This window comes from Somniosus microcephalus, chromosome 12, assembly GCF_052327205.1.
Source record: "Somniosus microcephalus isolate GS21.2 chromosome 12, FLI_Smic_1.0, whole genome shotgun sequence".
Lineage (NCBI taxonomy): Eukaryota > Metazoa > Chordata > Chondrichthyes > Squaliformes > Somniosidae > Somniosus > Somniosus microcephalus.
Window position 1 is genome coordinate 172,461,407 of NC_140998.1, and position 18,022 is coordinate 172,479,428.

At 48.6% G+C, this 18,022-nt stretch overlaps 1 protein-coding gene across 1 annotated transcript in view; it reads right to left on the reverse strand.

The window, feature by feature from the left end:
• LOC147109723 (chromatin-remodeling ATPase INO80-like) overlaps nucleotides 1-18,022 on the reverse strand; it is a 45,398-nt gene that overhangs the window by 11,411 nt on the left and 15,965 nt on the right. The window contains exons 2-6 of the mRNA XM_086003841.1: nucleotides 14,181-14,275; nucleotides 8,682-8,754; nucleotides 7,726-7,884; nucleotides 4,219-4,321; nucleotides 2,305-2,393 (exon numbers count right to left, since the gene is read on the reverse strand). Coding sequence (XP_085859967.1) covers nucleotides 2,305-2,393; nucleotides 4,219-4,321; nucleotides 7,726-7,884; nucleotides 8,682-8,754; nucleotides 14,181-14,275 — 519 coding nt within the window. The remainder of the gene's footprint in view (nucleotides 1-2,304; nucleotides 2,394-4,218; nucleotides 4,322-7,725; nucleotides 7,885-8,681; nucleotides 8,755-14,180; nucleotides 14,276-18,022) is intronic.

The window sequence follows — 18,022 nt, forward strand, 5'->3', positions numbered from 1 at the left end:
AACGTACATGAGAGTGAGTGTGTGTGTAAGTGTGTGTGCTCTGAAAGTGTGTGCATGCGACTATGAATGTGTGGACAGTATAGAGGATGTGCAACTGTATAGCATGTTTTCCTCCTTTAACAGTAAACCCATGAAGAATGAAGCTGTGCTGTGGGAGTGATCCGGCATGGATCTGACACTCAGTTTTATTAATGTTGGTAACCCGATCAGCGCAGTGATGAATAAGTCATCGGTAGGGGATTACAGACATCATTACTGCACTCACAGCTGCCTAGGCTACAGACTGTGCTCAGCACCGACATCTGCTGTCCCAGAAAGGGATGTGTATCTGTGTGGCTTGGGGAGGGATGTCTGCGGCATGGGGGGTGGGAGATTTGGCGGGGGGGGTGAGAAATGTGTGCAGCGTTGGGGGGTGGGGAGAGGATCAGGTTACAGAGGTGAGTGGCTGCAGTCTGTTAGGATACGGCTGGGATCTTTCTCGACTGATCACAATCCCAGCAGAGCTATGATTCGCTGACCTGTGGCATCTACAAAGGATAACTAAACTAAGCAGCCCCCCCAGGTTTGGGTGAATTGTACAATTCTCTGCTGCCTCAGGAAGGAAGTAGTTGAGGCAAAAACCACTGCAATGTTTAAAGGATGAGCAGATAAGTATTTGAAACAAAGGAAGATACAGAGCTATGGGGAGAGAGTGGGCAGTGAGATTAGTTTTGGGTTGCTGAAACAAACAGCTAGCACAGACACCGAATAGCCTCCTTCTGTGCTGTAAATGTCTGACTCTAGGCAAGTTTCTTTCCACAGGAACAATGCAGCCAGCTCTTACACCGACTGCCAATCAGCTGCAAGAACCCACTTGTGAATGCAGGGGAGCTCTGTCGTCCCCGGAGCTGTGGTGTGTGACGTGGGGAGAACAGAGGGAGTGAACCATGATGGGGGAGATTCCCTCAATTTGATCATTCTATAGTAGAGGTTTTCCAAAAAGTGTGCTTATAATTTCATTGGAAGTAGCAGCTGAAGGAACATCTTCCGGCTTTATTTTAAAGATGCGACATTAAACGAGACCGACCTCACGTTGATTATAGTCCCAGATCCTGCCTCAGGATGCCCCAAAGCGCTTCACAGCCAATGGATGGCTTTTTGAGGTGCAGTCACTTTGCGCACAGCAGGGATCCAGCAACAGGTGAATGGCTTTTCATGGTGATGTTGGTTGAGAGGAATGTAGGCTGGGGGAACTCCCCCCGTTCTTTATCGTGCACTTGAACAGGAACCAGGGCCTCAGGCTAACATCCCATCCAAAAGATAGCACCTCACGATGCAGCACTCCCGCAGTACTGCACTGGGAGCAGAGAGGAAATATTTAATCTGTGTCGCAGAAATGATAGAAATAGTTTGTGTCTCATGGTGACAAAAAAGGCAGTATCTCCTCTCCAGGCTGAAGGAAGTAGTCAGGATCCGGCTCACCAGATCTCATTCACTCTCTTGGCTAGATCAGACTGCCATTTAAATGGGAATGTTGTTCAGATGAAGGACACAGCTATGCAAGTGCCTGAAACTGCATTATGGCGAGGCTGGTGTGTAGGCCACGGATAGAAGGCGGCAACTGCAACGAGAGCAAGCCAACCATCCTTGCACACTCTGTATAGTGGCTCATGGGGCACATTTTAGACAATATGAAACATTCATCTGAAAATCCCCACTCTGTGCTGAACCAGTGAGCAGGCTAGGGAGCAGGTCTACAGTTGGACAATGCACCCTTGGGTTGAAATGGAAACATCAGCGCGGGCTCCTGCTTACAATCAGAAAGTGTGTGGTGGGGGGAAATGGACAAGGACAGGGACAGCGGGGAAAGAGGAGGAACGGGCAATAAAAACGGTCAAAAAATTCAACAATTCCTCCCTTATCCTCCCCCTTATGATGCCCACCACAATGGCTCCTCCGTCACGCCATCAGCTCCTCGGTAAAGGTCTTGTGCACACAGGCTGATTGTGCTCTGGTGTGTAATCCACCGCCCAGCACAGCATTTATCTGCTTCCCATCTGGGGGCAGGGTGCTCCATCTATTGCTCAAATGATGAACTGCTGAGGGGACCCCACCAGTTACATCATGTGTCAGAAGCAGACATATCTGCAGCCTTCTGCAGGGACTCTGTGGGGAAAGGCACCCTTCTCTCCAAGATGGCCAAGTGTTCAGAGTCTGGTTTGGGGGGGGGGGGGGGGGGGGGGGGGGGGAGATTTACTCCTGCTTTATCACTTCTTTCACATTCCCCTCTTCTGTGGATCTCATCAGCTGGGGAAATAGTCTCACCTTTTCTGCATATTTTTCTCGTTTCCTTTTTCGATCTTTCACTTTGTTTGATTCTTCTTGTATCCGTTTTTCTTCCTGTCGCAGGCGCACTTTCCGGAGACATAAACAGAGAAAGAATCAATTAATCTTATTCTTGCTGAGCTTCAGGATCACTAACACTTTTTGTTTCCGCCCCCCCCCCCCCCCGAAGGCACTGGGGTATTTCTCAATAAGAACATAAGAATTAGGAGCAGGAGTCGGCCATACAGCTCTTCGAGCCTGCTCTGCCATTCAATAAGATCATGGCGGATCATCGACCTCAACTCCACTTTCCCGCCCGATCTCCATATCCCTTGATTCCCCTAGAGTCCAAAAATCTATCTATTACTGTTCATGCGAATAGAGATAGTGACTATTGGCAGGCTATTCTACTGTGGGGGCACCATGTACAAATGTAATAGAGACATGCTCACTTTTGAGAAGGGGCTATTGGATAATGATCAGGAGCAGGAACCTCGGTCTAATTTCCCTCCCTAACCCAGGGCACAAGCCAACTGTAGTACCCCTGCTGATAACTGAGCAGGCTGGGGATGGGACCTGTGTCCTCCTGATCAGTACAGCTCAGCAGCAGATTGATGACGCCTCTGGCCACTGAGTGATCAGGGGACCTCCAATAATTCACTGAAAATCTTCCTGCAACATGTTGTCTCAGGAGGCACCATCACATTTCCCATGTGATCTCCAACATATCAGTAACAATCCCATGCAATTGAAATGGAATGTGTCTTGTTTGGTCACTTGTGGAACATTGCGTCAACACCTGGGGACCAGTGCAGGTCAGAGCACAATACCTGGGAATAATATCACTTCGAATTTCAAACCTGGGGCCAGCTGTTAGCAGTTCCAGATGTGAAGCACTATCAGTTGCAACTTGACACCTGGAGCCAGAGCCAATTAGTATCCCACATCTGGGGCCAGTGTCATTTAGCATTCCACATCTGGGACCATGGCAAGTTAGAAATGGACAACTGCAGGAAGAGATACTGAGAAAAATTTTAAAAAGTAGATTTCACAAAACAATTAGCTTTCTCCAGCAGAAAATAAACACTGGATAACTAGCACTACCAGAGTAAAAAAGGTATTTCACTTTTTAAAACTTTTGCCAAACCACATAGAACATGTGTCTTTGCTACTTGATACTTAATTCAAATTGTGACTGACTGTTCCCCTTCCCACTTACATCGGGCAGCATACGGCAGAGGCTGAACTGAACCAGTCCCTGTATCTCTAACCTTAAGGACCCAGCAGTTTCTCGGTCAAATGCCTTCATTAGCCAGTGTTACACCTAATGCAACATTACTGATAATCTGACCTTCTTGGCCAACTGACCAGGAGTGCATTTGAGCAGAGAGAGATGTCAGCTGCTCACAGACATAGCGTCTGGCCTTGCACACTGATTAGGGAAATCGTGGCAGAGAGTCTGTGACTCACGCATTTGCGTTCGCAATTACAGAGGGAAGTGTTAAGCAAACAGAACAGGAAGAGCAAAAGAAAAGGGAAGCTCATGAAAGGAAAACATCTGGCTCTACAGAAGAAAAGGTCTAGTGCTCAATTGCTGGTCTGTGCGAGACAGCTGATCTCAGCTAGGAGGCAGTAGGGACGTTGCAACTGGCTCAAGCCCATGGGGTTCGGTTGGGAATTGTGTACGTGTGACTGAGAACCAGACTGGGTTTAGCTATGTTCCCTCACAGTCAAACACACACTGCCAAGGGTCAAACTTGGAGAATGGCGGCTTGATAAGGTTCCACAGGATGACTAGTGTCCATGGAACTTCATGGCAGCAAACACCAGCGCCTCTAGGAGAGGAAGCAAGAGCAAACTGGGAAGGAAAGAACAAATCCAGAGATGTATTTGAACCAGAGCCACAGTCCTTACATTTCTTCTCTAGCTCCTCGTCATCCAGCAGCAGACTGACCACCTCCTTTGGTTTGAGTGTGTCAGGTTTGAAGTTTCCTCCAGAAATGACCATCCGTTGAATCTGTTTAAAAAATGTTTAAAATTACCACATACAGCCAGAGCCTTGCTGGATCTCAAATTGTCTCGTTCATCAGAACCGTGCATTTACACAAAGCTCTTTGGATCTCAGAGACCTGCAGCTTCTCTTGGAGCCAGTGCTCAAATTTAGTCTGTCTGGAATGTTTACTTACTGGGAGCAAAAGGCTCCAGTTTTGAGGTTAAGCCCAATTGTAAGGCGGGCACAAACGAGGAAGGCCATTTGGCACATCCTAACTCACCCAGAGTAAATGCCCGACAGTCTCCTCAGCATACCATCCAAACGGCTCCAATAATTCCAGGGTTTGTCCCTTTGCTACCCTATCCTACAGTGTTGGCCAGTCTGTGTGAAAAACTTGCTGACAGCGGTCCTGAATTTGCCTTTTACTGGCTTGAACTTATGCTCTCCTTGGGGCTAGGTTGTGATTTAACTTGAAATACCTGTTCTATATGGTTAACTATCTTATACAGGAAACTTTGGTTTATCCGGAGGTTAACTGTCCGGAATGCTCGAGCCACCGGCAAAAGTCAGGAGCCGTTTTGTTAGGTTTTTTTTCTTTTCGTTGCTTTTTTTTCCCCCACCAGTCAGGCTCTGCAAGGTCTCACTGAAGCTGTTGCTAAGCTACAGAGACGCTTGCAAACTACGGCCGACTGTTTAGAAGCTGTTAGCAACAGGGTTTGTTGCCAGATACGGAGCTCAAAATCTCCGTATGTTTCAACATTAGCGCTGGTTTGTCTGGCAGTTTTGATGGGACGGCAACAGCTCGGTCCCGTCGGTGCCGGATAGCATAAAGTTTCCTGTATATCTCTGGGGGGCTTGAAGACTAGAACTTGGAGCTGATTGTAATGTACTGGGTTTCAATTAGTGACATTGGTAGGCTGGGATGTGGGTGGGGGTGGGGGGGGTGGAATCGCCCTAGTAACTGGCATTGGATCCATTCATAAAGGAGGGTGAAAGAATACTGGGTGGTTCAGTGAAGCAGGCATGTCCTTTTACCTCTGCACCCCGAATTCTAATCTGGGCTAGAAAGCCTCTCGTGTCGCCTGGCTTTAAGGATCCTACATGAAATGAGTTACAACAGACCCAACCGAGTCCCTGGGGAGCACTAGATTGTCAAGTTTCACTCAGAGGTTACAGGCGGGCTGGTGTGGGAAACTGGAGCAGAGTAGAGGGAGCGTTACTGACACTGGGTGCCAGTAAAGCAAAGGGAACCCGGATGGTCAAGAACCATATACTAAAAATTATACATTTTGTCTCAATCCCACAACTGGATATAATATGAAAGGTAGAATTTAAAAATCCAATGGATTCAGGAAGTGGTGTGTATACGAGAGGGTGCAGTGAATCCTTTGGGAAGGGAAAGGAAGCAAGAGTTTTGCGATTTCAGATAGTACCCTCTCCTATGCATCATTTACAAGCGGAGAGAGAACAGATAACACAGACAATGGGGCACTTTAGTCATTAGCAAAATGGCGCACTACGTGAAACTGCTGCCCTCCCACAGCCCAACTTCCGTGTAAATCTTTCACAAGCTGCCCACAGGAGCATTACACCTCTACCTCTGCAGAGAATGGAGACATCTTAATCATTCAGTTGCAGATTACTGGCTTGGTTTCCTGTTGCCAGGATTCACTATACGTGCGGTAGTGTCACTTTGCTCCCCCTGTGCCGGAGGCTGGGAATTAAAGCTACAGCTCTGTGTGAAATACAAACCAGCGCTATGAGAATCTGTGGAAAACAAGTCATGATGCACTCTCACAAGCCAACAATAACTTCACTGCTTTCGTGTAGCACTTGCACTCTGACTACTGTGTGTGCTTTGCAGCTATTCCCCACTGCTTCGGTCAGGGCACTCGTGCTCATTTATTTCAGCTAACTCCGACATATTGTACCTCGTTAAGGCTTGTGAAGTAGCACTCCAGTGGTTTACTAGCCAGTCTGGTACTGAGTCATACAGAGCAGGAAGGTCCAAGGTCTGTGCTGAGTGAGCTGATGTCAGCTGGGGTACTGCAATTGGTCTCAGAACCCCTGCGTTAGCCAGGGAGAAACCAGACACAGCTCCAGCAATCTATATTTAAATTGTAATCAAAAGGTAGGTGAAAGGGAAGTAATTCCTGTTCAATGCTTCTGTTAAAACACACCACCGGAAACATTCTCCCCTCTGCTTTAGAGAATTTCAAATTTCCCACCCCAATGGAAACCTGTCATTTATTGGCTCTCTCGTGACTTTATTGATGGGCAGAAGCCAGAACAGCTCCATTCAATTTAATGGGGTCCACAACTTTGGGCTGCCCTGGTGCCTGGCCCCCCCACCCACCCACTGCCCTGGGACCCGGCCTGGCCGCCCCCCCCGCCACACTGCTCTGAGGCCCAGCCGCCCCCCACTGCCCTGGTGCCTGGCCCCCCCACCCACCCACTGCCCTGGGACCCGGCCTGGCCGCCCCCCCCGCCACACTGCTCTGAGGCCCAGCCGCCCCCCACTGCCCTGGTGCCTGGCCCCCCCACCCACTCACTGCCCTGGGACCCAGCCTGGCCGCCCCCCCGCCACACTGCTCTGGGGCCCAGCCGCCCCCCACTGCCCTGGTGCCTGGCCCCCCACCCACCCACTGCCCAGGGACCCGGCCTGGCCGCCCCCCGCCACACTGCTCTGAAGCCCAGCCGCCCCCCACTGCCCTGGTGCCTGGCCCCCCCCACCCACCCACTGCCCAGGGACCCGGCCTGGCCGCCCCCCGCCACACTGCTCTGAAGCCCAGCCGCCCCCCACTGCCCTGGTGCCTGGCCCCCCCACCCACCCACTACCCTGGGACCCAGCCTGGCCGCCCCCCCGCCACACTGCTCTGGGGCCCAGCCGCCCCCCACTGCCCTGGTGCCTGGCCCCCCCCACCCATCCACTGCCCTGGGACCCAGCCTGGCCGCCCCCCCGCCACACTGCTCTGGGGCCCAGCCGCCCCCCACTGCCCTGGGGCCTGGCACCCCCACCCACCCACTACCCTCGGACCCAGCCTGGCCGCCCCCCCCCTCCACACTGCTCTGGGGCCCAGCCGCCCCCCACTGCCCTGGGACCTGGTCCTGTCGCTAGTTACAGGTGGTCCAGGGTCTCTGCTCAGTGCTCAAACTAGTCAGCAGGGCTGAGATCAGTAACTCCCCTTGTGGCATATTGTTCGGCAATTTTACCGTAAATCTCAATGAACCTCACCTTGCCTGGGTTGTACTGAAGATCACATTGTGGCTCGGTGTAATTACATACTTAGAAGAAAATTCTCTTGCCACCTGAGAGCTCTCTGGAACATGTGCCATTCTACAGGCGATCTCTGTTCCCAGACCTTTGCCAGCACAGAACTGGAAATGAATACCAAGTGTGCCCTGTGCATGCCCATGTGGTACTGTACCTCACTCTTCTCCTTGGCACGTTGCAGGATTCGCTCCTCAATCGTTCCCTTGCAGATAAGTCGATACACAGTTACTTGCTTGGTCTGTCCCAGCCTGTGAGCTCGATCCATAGCCTGCTGATCCACAGTTGGGTTCCAGTCATTGTCGTAAAATATAACCTGCAACAAATGTGACCTTTAGGAGAGCGATCACACACACATTTACCCAGCTTCTCGTGTTCAAAGTTGACAGAGCATTTAGCTCAATGCCATTCCTGCAGCCCAGTGACTGTGTTTCATAGAGTCATACAACACAGAAAAAGGCCCTTCGGCCCGGCTACCGAACAGCTTATTCAAGGATTACCCTCAGAAATACCAAACCATAAGGTCCGAGCATGTGACTCCCCCACACAGTGATGGGACGTGGGTTATGATCTTAGGACAGGTCCAGCATGGGTTAGATACAGAGTAAAGCTCCCTCTAACCTGTCCCATCAAACACTCCCGGGGCAGGTACAGCACGGGTCAGATACAGAGTAAAGCTCCCTCTACACTGTCCCAACAATGTTCCTGAGCCCCAAGCTCAGAAGAAAGCCCTGTATGATCATTTTATGTTTCGCACCCCAGCACCCTGTAGCCTCACTGATTGAGAACATCAATTTAGTGATAATTTAGGAACAATTTTGTATTATGGAAACTGTGTTGAGGTTGCCCAATATTAATGGAACATTCCAGACTGTAGTTTGTATTGGTGGGAAATGAAGTTAAAAGGGAGGGAGTGGAATTTCAGTGCAGCCATCCAGGTACCCCAACACTAGAGGAAACACCGGTTATTGAAAGAATGTTTCTATTCAATGTTTGGGGCAAGTTCTCCGAAATCAGGTGTAGTACAGATAATCTGAAACCGTATCTCTGCACATTTCAACATTCACTCTTTTACACCAGGGAAAGAGAACTAAAAATACACCACTCTCTCACCGTATCAGCAGCTGTCAAGTTGATACCAAGGCCACCAGCTCTGGTGCTGAGAAGGAAGACAAAGATATCTGTTCTGCAGGAAGGAAGAAAAATAAGCTGCAGGTGAAATACTGCAAGGGTGACCGTCAATGTTCCCCTCTATTTTTTTTTGGGTGCGTGGCCCCTTTAAGGAGCGGCGTGGCCCAGTTTAGTTTTGCGCATGCACTAAACTTAACATTGAAAAAGCCGGTCCCGGGCTGCGTGGGACCGGCAGAGAGCTGCGCGGCTGCACAGCTTAGCGGGAACGTTGGTGATTGTTCACACAACTGTTCCAAGAGGCTGCAGTCTGTTGAGAGCCATCTGCTCGATGCGAGAAGTTAGATCCAGGATTCAAATATCCCTTTCACATTTTTGGGAGTCTAGAAGTTGGAACAATAATGATGTCCTGTCCTCAACTAGCTTCATTACGCACTGTAAATATGATTGGTGCTGTCACGAGTATTTCAGTGAAGTGTAAGTCTGTATGTAGGAGACCTTCATACTGTGCCGACTTCAACTGTGAGAAACACCCAGCATAACTCGAGATTCTGTGGTGAGCAATGTTCCCTCTAATTTTATTTGGCTCTGCGTGGCCCCTTTAAGGGGCTGTGCGGGACATTCAGAATACCACGCGTGCACGGTTTTTGTACTGAAAGACCAGCAAGCCGCTGCGCAGGTTCCCTGGAGCGCTGCACGTGGGCACAGTTTACAGAGAACATTGGTGGTAAGAATGTGAAGCTTGCTGCCATTTAGCGTGGCTGAGCCAAATAACAGATGCATTTAAGGGGAAGATAGTTAAGTACATGAGGTAGAAAGCAATACAGTAGAATGATATGGCGATATGGTGAAATTAAGTAATGTGGCAGGAGGCTCATGTAGAGCATAAATGGCAGCATGGAGTTGTTGATATTAAAGTATAACATTAGCCCAGTGACAACACTCGCGATATTTCCTCATGCACTCCTAATAGCATGCAACAGTGCATCAAAGATACTGGGCCAATCGTTATCAGGCTGACGGGCTGTCCACTTCAGACTGCTTGGGTGTTCAGTCGGAATGCTAAACATCCATTGGACTCTTGGACAGATGGCGACATCAAAACCTGATAGGACCGCAGACTACGCATAAAAGTGTTTAATTCATGACTTGACCATCACCACCCAACTGTGTGTCACTCAGCCTGCACAGTCCCATTACTCACTGAATATTCTCCATACTCAGTGGTACGACAATGCATTTTCTCCCATTTCACAATGCTCTACATATTGTGGTTATGCTCAGAGTCCCAACCACCAGAACCGCAACCTTCACCTATATGAACTGTACACCAAAACTCAGTCAGTTTCCTCTCTGAAGGAATGCACACATTGGACTCGGCCCCCACTGTACTAGGTGCCAACTTAATCCGCAGGACAGTGACCACTGGAGGTCTCTGCAATATCCAGAAAGAATAGATAAAATAAACCCAGAACATTACTTCAAAGTCTGCACAACAGTAGGATCAGAGAAAGTTAATGGAAAGTAAACTTAAAGAAATACATTAGGAAAAGCTTCTTTCTCAGTGTGACCATCACTCCTGTGCTCACTGGCCTACATTGGCTCCCGGTCTGGCAATGCCTTAATTTTAAAATTCTCATCCTTGTTTTCAAATCTCTCCATGGCCTCGCACTCTCCCGACCTCTAACCTTCTCCAGCCCTACAACCCTCGGATCTCTGCGCTCCTCCAATTCTGGACTCTTGCGCATCAACTATTTTAATCACTCCATCATTGGCAGCCATGCTTTCAGCTGCCAAGGTCCTCGATGCTGGAATAGCCACCCTAAACCTCTCTGCGCCTCTCTCCTCATTTAAGACGCTCCTTAAAACGTACCTCTTTGACCAAGCTTTTGGTCATCTTTCCTAATATCTCCTTATATCTTGGTGTCAAATTTTGTTGGACTTTCAGAAGGCTTTCGATAAGGACCCGCATAAGAGATTAGTGTGTAAAGTTAAGGCACATGGGATTGGGGGCAAGGTACTGACTTGGATAGAGAACTGGTTGGCAGACAGAAAGCAAAGAGTTGGAATAAATGGGTCTTTTTCCGAGTGGCAGGCAGTGGCCAGTGGGGTACCGCAGGGATCGGTGCTAGGACCCCAGCTATTCACAATATATATTAATGATCTAGATGAGGGAACTAGATGTAATATCTCCAGGTTTGCAGATGACACAAAGCTGGGTGGGCATGTGTGCTGTGAGGAGGATGCAGAGAAACTCCAGTACGATTTGGACAGGTTGGGTGATTGGGCAGAAACATGGCAAATGCACTATAATGTGGATAAATGCGAGGTTATCCACTTTGGTGGCAAAACAGGAAGGCAGATTATTCTCTGAACAGCAATAGATTGGGAGAAGGGGAAGTGCAACGAGACGTGGGTGTCCTTGTGCACCAGTCGCTGAAGGTAAGCATGCAGGTGCAGCAGGCGGTTAAGGCGGCAAATGGTATGTTGGCCTTCATAGCGAGAGGATTCGAGTACAGGAGCAAGGATGTCTTGCTGCAGTTGTACAGGGCCTTGTTGAGACCACACCTTGAGTATGGTGTGCAGTTTTGGTCACCTTATCTGAGGAAGGATGTTCTTGCCATGGAAGGAGTGCAGCGAAGACTCACCAGACTGATACCTGGGATGGCAGGAATGACGTATGAAGAGAGATTGGGTCGATTAAGCTTATATTCACTAGAGTTTAGAAGAATGAGAGGGGAATCTCATTGAAACTTATAAAATTCTAACAGGACTAGATGCAGGAAGGATGTTCCCGATGGCAGGAGAATCCAGAACCAGGGGTCACATGCTAAGGATAAGGGGTAAGCCATTTTGGACTGAGATGAGGAGGGATTTCTTCACCCAGAGAGTGGTGAACCTGTGGAATTCTCTACCACAGAAGGCAGTGGAGGCCAATTCATTAAATATATTCAAGAAGGAGTTAGATATATTTCTTGAGGCTAAAGGGATCAAGGGATATGGAGAGAAAGCAGGGACAGGGTACTGAATTTGGATGATCAGCCATGATCTCATTAAATGGCGGAGCAGGCTCGAGGGGCTGAATGGCCTACTCCTGCTCCTATCTTCTTTGTTTCTATAATGCTCCTTATGAAGCGCCTTGAGATGTTTTACTACGTTGAAGGTGCTATATAAATGCAAGTTGTTGTTGTCGAATGACACTGGCACTTTGCACATTGTTAAATTGATCAATTCTCTCCGCCTTGTAATCATCTCCCTGAGAGCAGGCCCAGATTACACAACTTCCAATGTTAATGGGCTACAAGAGCAGCTATCCGCACAGCTAGCTCTAGCAAGGAGCAAAGGCACAGCCAACGAAAATGCACTGATCTGCTCTAAGCCTAGGCAAAACATGCTGCTGGATTGCTCAGACAGCTGAAACAACACAACACTACTGGCAAAATAGACTAAAGCACAGCATTCGGCTCAGGTCCGTGCACTGGATCAAATTAGCCTTCAATAACCACCAGCAGCGGGATTGAGGAATCTAGTGGAGCTCTCAATGTATAATGTTTACACTAAGGCCACCTCTATCCTTCAACACGCTGCCCCCTCACCATGAAACACACTTCCAGCCCCCGACCCCGCAAAATTTCCGCCATTGTAGCCACGCTCACTTGTTATTCATTCCTGTGCACTCCCTCCCCAGGGCTGGGGAGGGGGGTTCCTGAGGATTCTGTAGAGCTGGAGCCTGCAGTTTCTGTGCCATGTGCATGCTTCAGAATTTCAGGGGGAGCAGGGAACTCACGCACAGGGTCACTGAAAAATTGTGGCATGGTGCGGAAAATGGCAGAGATTTCCTCTCATTTCTTGCCAGTTCATGCTGGCACTCTTCTCCCTCCCTCAGTTTATATAGCCAGTCTTCTGAGTTGACCCCACTGCTCCTTGGGGGTGGGGGTTGGAGCTGGGAATGGTGGTGAGGGGAAAGCTGCAGAACAGAGCTAAAAGATTTTAACTAGGCCATTATGGAATCGGCATAATTGGCACCTGTTCCAAGATAATAACTAGCCCCCGATCTTGCAGCGATCCTGCTCATGGCCAGGGCTTCAAACCGACAAGAGAGTCCGGCGATGCTGTGGAACTGAATTTGGAAATGATCCCATGATAAAGCCTGGTGATAAATGGAGTTCTGGCTACACCTGGTTGAAGATGATTGGTCTGATTGAGGATTGGTCTGCACAGAGGGCTGGCCAATGAGGATTAGTCAAAGTCATAGGGCACAGAAGGAGGCCATTCGGCCCATCGAGTCCGTGCCAGCTCTCTGTAGAGCAATCCAGTCAGTCCCATTCCCCCGCTCTATCCTCGTAGCCCTGCAAGTTTATTTTCCTCAAGTGCCTATCCAGCCTCCCCTTGAAAACATTGTGTGTGTCCGCTTCCACCACTTCCGTCGGCAGCGAGTTCCAGGTCCTCACCATTCGCTGTGTAAAAATGTTTCTCCTCACATTCCCCCCTGTATCTCTTGCCCAAAACCTTAAATCTGTATCCTCTAGTCCTTATACCGTCAACTAGTGGGAACAGCCTTTCCCCGTCTAGCCTATCCAAACCCGTCATAATCTTGTACACCTCTATCAAATCACCCAAATTCCTTTGCTCTAATGAAAACAAATCCAGCTTCTCCAACCTGTCCTTATAGCTAACATCCCCCATCCTTGGAACCATTCTGGTAAATCTCCTCTGCACCCTCTCAAGGGCCTTCACATCCTTCCTAAAGTGTGGTGACCAGAACTGGATGCAATAGTCCAGTTGTGGCCTAACCAGCGCTTTATAAAGGTTCAGCATAACTTCTCTACTTTTGTACTCAATACCTCTATTTATGAAGCCCAAGATCCCATATGCTTTGTTAACCACTCTCTCAATATGTCCCGCCACCTTCAGGGACCTATGCACATTAACTCCCAGGTCCCTCTGTCCCTGCACACTCTTTAAAACTGTGCCATTAAGTATATATTGCCTCTCCCTGCTCCTTCTGCCAAAATACATCACCTCACACTTCTCTGTATTAAATTCCATCTGCCACTTGTCTGCCCATTCTGCTGGCCTTTCTATGTCCTGTTGCAGTCGTGCTCTGCATGGAGGGCTGGCCGATGAGGATTGGTCTGATTGACTGTGCTGATTAATCTTGAACCGCTCAAAGAAACCTCAACTTGTATATGAGCCCCTTACAGCAGAGAACAAAAAACTGTCCAGAACAAAATACAACAAAAAACAGCAACCTGATCCTTTCCTGGCTTGGGCGATAGCGAGGTCTGATGTTGAAGATGGATAAAAACCAGAGGGCATGTCCTGGGACAGTGCCCCATACAGAATGTCAAGGGAAGATCATGGCCAATAGTCCTCTATGAAGGTTAAACAAATAAGGAATGATTGAAAGCCGTTGCAATATTCTTATGAAGCAGGTGCAAGACTCTTGTAGATGGACTGTGTGTTGGTGTATCAATCACATACCTGCTCTGGAAGTCTGCCACCATATCCCGTCTCTCAGAGATTTTTGAGGAACCATCCAGTCTCATGTAAGTGTGCTGTCTGAAAACCATGTACTCCTGGAACAGCAATAGGAATGGGGATCAGTAAACAGAATTCACAACTATTGACAGTCACAGGGTACACTGGCACTGAGAGGCCTGTGCTAGCAAAGGTACAGGAGAGATAGACTGATACTGTATGTAAACTGGGGGTGGGGGCATGGGCATGCAGCTCCATATTAACTTAAGTGGGGGTGGGGGCAAAGGGGAGTTACAGCTGTACATTAACCTGGGGAAGCAGATGGGAGTCACAGCTGTACGTTAACCTAAACTAACAGAATAGAACCTGTAACAGAATGATCAAAGCAGCAGCCATTGGAGAATGGATTGTGCACTCACACTGCCTGGACCTCAGCTGGACTTGGTCGTACCTGCTTAAGTCAGATCTAAAAAACATGCTAAAAACCTGCAGCCAATATAGCTTCCAACAGCTGGATTATACAGACCCATTGTGCATATGCTATAAAACTATTTCCTCCAGCACCATGGGCAGCTTTACTCGCTCAGAGGATTGGGCTCCAGGTGCTGCTACTGGCTACACTCACCCGGCACAGCCCCTTCCAGTGGGGTGGGGCGGAAATAACATGGTAAATAAAAGATTCTAAGGTTAACTTTGTAGCAGAGAATGGTTGGAAAGTATAGTGGATCATGGTTTAGAGAGAAAACAGGCAAAATTAAAACGCTGGAATTAAAATAGGGCAGAGAATGGGAAATGAGAGGAGGGGGAAATTGGATTGATAAAGTGAGAAAGCAAGTGTGAATAAAATATTGTATAATGTTGGAAGAGTTTTAGTTTTTTGGAGTTAATAAGAGTACTGATAGTGCAGCAGTTGTTAATGTTAAGTTAGCAGGAGCTGAAATCAGCCAACACAGGGAGATGGTCAATTCTCTGGCGCTGTTGGCAGTCGAAGGGCTAACTGCTCTTGGGCTGCTGAGGCGACCTGCAGTAACTCAGTCAGGTACGGTTAAACGGTGCTTAAAACTGGCAGAGCACTCCCATAACAGAGCGCACTCCCAAACCCGTTTGTTTTCTTAGTCAGGACTGAACATCCTGTGCTGCTTGTGAAATATATAAAGCTTTCATCTCAGAAATTATGACATAATTCCTGAATGGCTAGGAGTCACTAACACCAAAAGGCCAAGGGTTTTCTGAGGGGTGGGGAGTGAAGGTAATTCCACCACCGCCCCCCCCCCCTCACCTTTTAGTTATTTGAATGAACTCAGTTGAATTCCACACCTCCCTCCCAGTTTCTGATTGAAATATTGTGCCTCAGCAATGCAACTGTGTTCTCCATCATAACAGTCAACATCAAATCACTGACAGGAAATCCCTTTCACAGATGCTAAGAGCCATTATGATTGTGTAACTTGAAAGCTGCAAGCGCAATTGGTGCTGAAAAAGGTTAAAAAAAAAACCACAATGGTATCCGGGACAAAATGAACAGACAGTGCGCAAAAACCTCAGGCCAGTTTCCATTACTCATTACAGTTTTAAAGTCCGACTGCCCCATGACCCAGTGTAGACAAGGGATTGAGCCCCAGTCTATGCTGTCAGCCGATCTCAGCCACGGTGGCACAGGAGCAATACAATTAGCTGGGGGCGGTGGTGAATCCACCCCTAATCACGATCTGGGGACTCTCGCGGCAAAGCACGGGTCAGGTTCACCCCATGGCCTGTGAACACTCGCACACGAAGGGCCACTTGGGTGGTGTACCAGCAGGCTGCTGGTGCGTCTGGAACTGGATCATAAGAACATAAGAAACAGGAGCAGGAGTAGGCCATTTGGCCCTTCGAGCCTGCTCCGCCATTCAATAAGATCATGGCTGATCTTCTACCTCATCTCCACCTTCCCGTACTATCCCCTTGATTCCCTTAATATTCAAAAATCTATCGATCTCTGTCTTGAATGTTCTATCTTGGTCTTGAATATCCTAGCACTGGTAAGCACCTTCCTGACAGGACAGAGAACATGGGGTTTTTCTCTCTCCACGATGCTGCCTGACCTGCTGAGTGTTTCCAGCATTTTCTGTTGATATTAGGGAAGATTATGTACTGTTTGCTGAAAAGGGGAAGTGGATTCTACAATCTGCACCACGCATCTTTCCTCCTTTTCCTGCAGGGCAAGCAAACAAGCAACAGACTGTTCTTTGACAGTGCTGGTGCAGAGCGAATCTCATCTCTTTGCCCTGTGGAAAAATAGCAAGGGCCCACAGGAATAAGGCTAGGATCGATACAGGTCCATTTATACTCTGGTAGTGCAGGGCTGAAGGAATGTCAGACAAGATTTTTGCGCTCAAGTCTCTGAAGTGGGACTTGAACCCACAACCTTCTGACTCAAGCGAGAGTGCTACTAACTAAGCCACGGCTGTCAAATTGGTTCAGTGTCAAATGTTGTCTGATTACGTTCGTGAAGTGCCTTGGGACATTTTACGATGTTAAAGCAGCTGTATAAATGCAAGTTGTTGTAGTAGTAACACTACTACAATGGGGGTTTCACTCATACAGTCATGCTCACCCTGGGCTGTGACAGTGGAACTGTTGCCCTACAGCTCCCATGCGGAGCACATTAGTATATTCTGTTTTAATAATCCCCCTGTAGTCCTGATCTCTCCCACATAGCTCTAGTTCAGTGTCAACTGGTCTAGAAATGTCACTGGTCCTATGTGCATTTGGTGAAACAGATTGGCCTATAAGCCTACATGATAGGTCCCAGTGGCCTGCCATTAGATCACCAAGGTGGCGAGCTTCATTCCCTTGTACATTGAACCTCCACCCGAGTGACAATGGGTGCATGGCTTGGCAATGATTCGATGTTTCTCTCAGCACACATTGCGCCCACAGCAGTTGGCAGTCACATTATAAATACATGGTCTCAATCTTGTTTTACAGTGGGGGTGCCTTGCCTCTTGGGGGTTGGGGGGGGGGGGGGTGGACTGGCCGCAAGACTGGTGCTGATTGCTGAGCACAATGTTCATGTTGCCATGGCGCTGATCAAGCCGAGAGGACTTCTGGCCAACAACTGCAGCTGGAGCCTGTTTACTGACTGATCCTGTCCAGCCCTGTGCTCCACTGCCTCCCCCCTCCCCTTGCTATGCTGAAGCCACTCCATCTCTTTTGTTTGCGAGCACACACCTGCCTAATGGTAGCTGGCCACACACCAGCTGATACATCCCTTTAATTGCTGATTTTCCAGATTGTTGCTGGATTTTGACACAAGCTGACATTGCACTTCCAGCAGCAACTTGAACCAGATCCTCTGCTCACTTGCTCGTCCAACACAGCATCAATCTGAATAATTCATCGGCAGCTTAAAGAGACAGGATCCCCTTTGGTTGGCTCGACCCAGTCTGAAGAATTAAACAGTGCCCATCAGGTGTGAGAAGACTGCAGCAGCTCGACTATAAAACAAGCTGCCAGGCTCATGGTAGGGCTCCTAATATAACCTGCCATCTTCTGTCCATCACTATCTGGGAATGGAAGAGAACACAATCTCCCCATCTCAGTTCTCTTCCAGCACAAGCAAATTGATCAGATCCAATTCCCAGCTCAAGATTGGGCTAAACTTAAAAAGATTGCAAATCAGGTCCATCTCTTGTCCGGTTTCCTCCATTCTTCATGTGTGAACCTAGACAGTGAACGTCAAACAGGATTCAGGGCCAATGTACCAGGAAGGACACAAGTCATGGACTCAGAGTGGTGGAGCTGAAGACCCTGATGTCGTTTACACGGTAACAGTTCCAGGCAGGTTTGGGCCATCTAGCCCA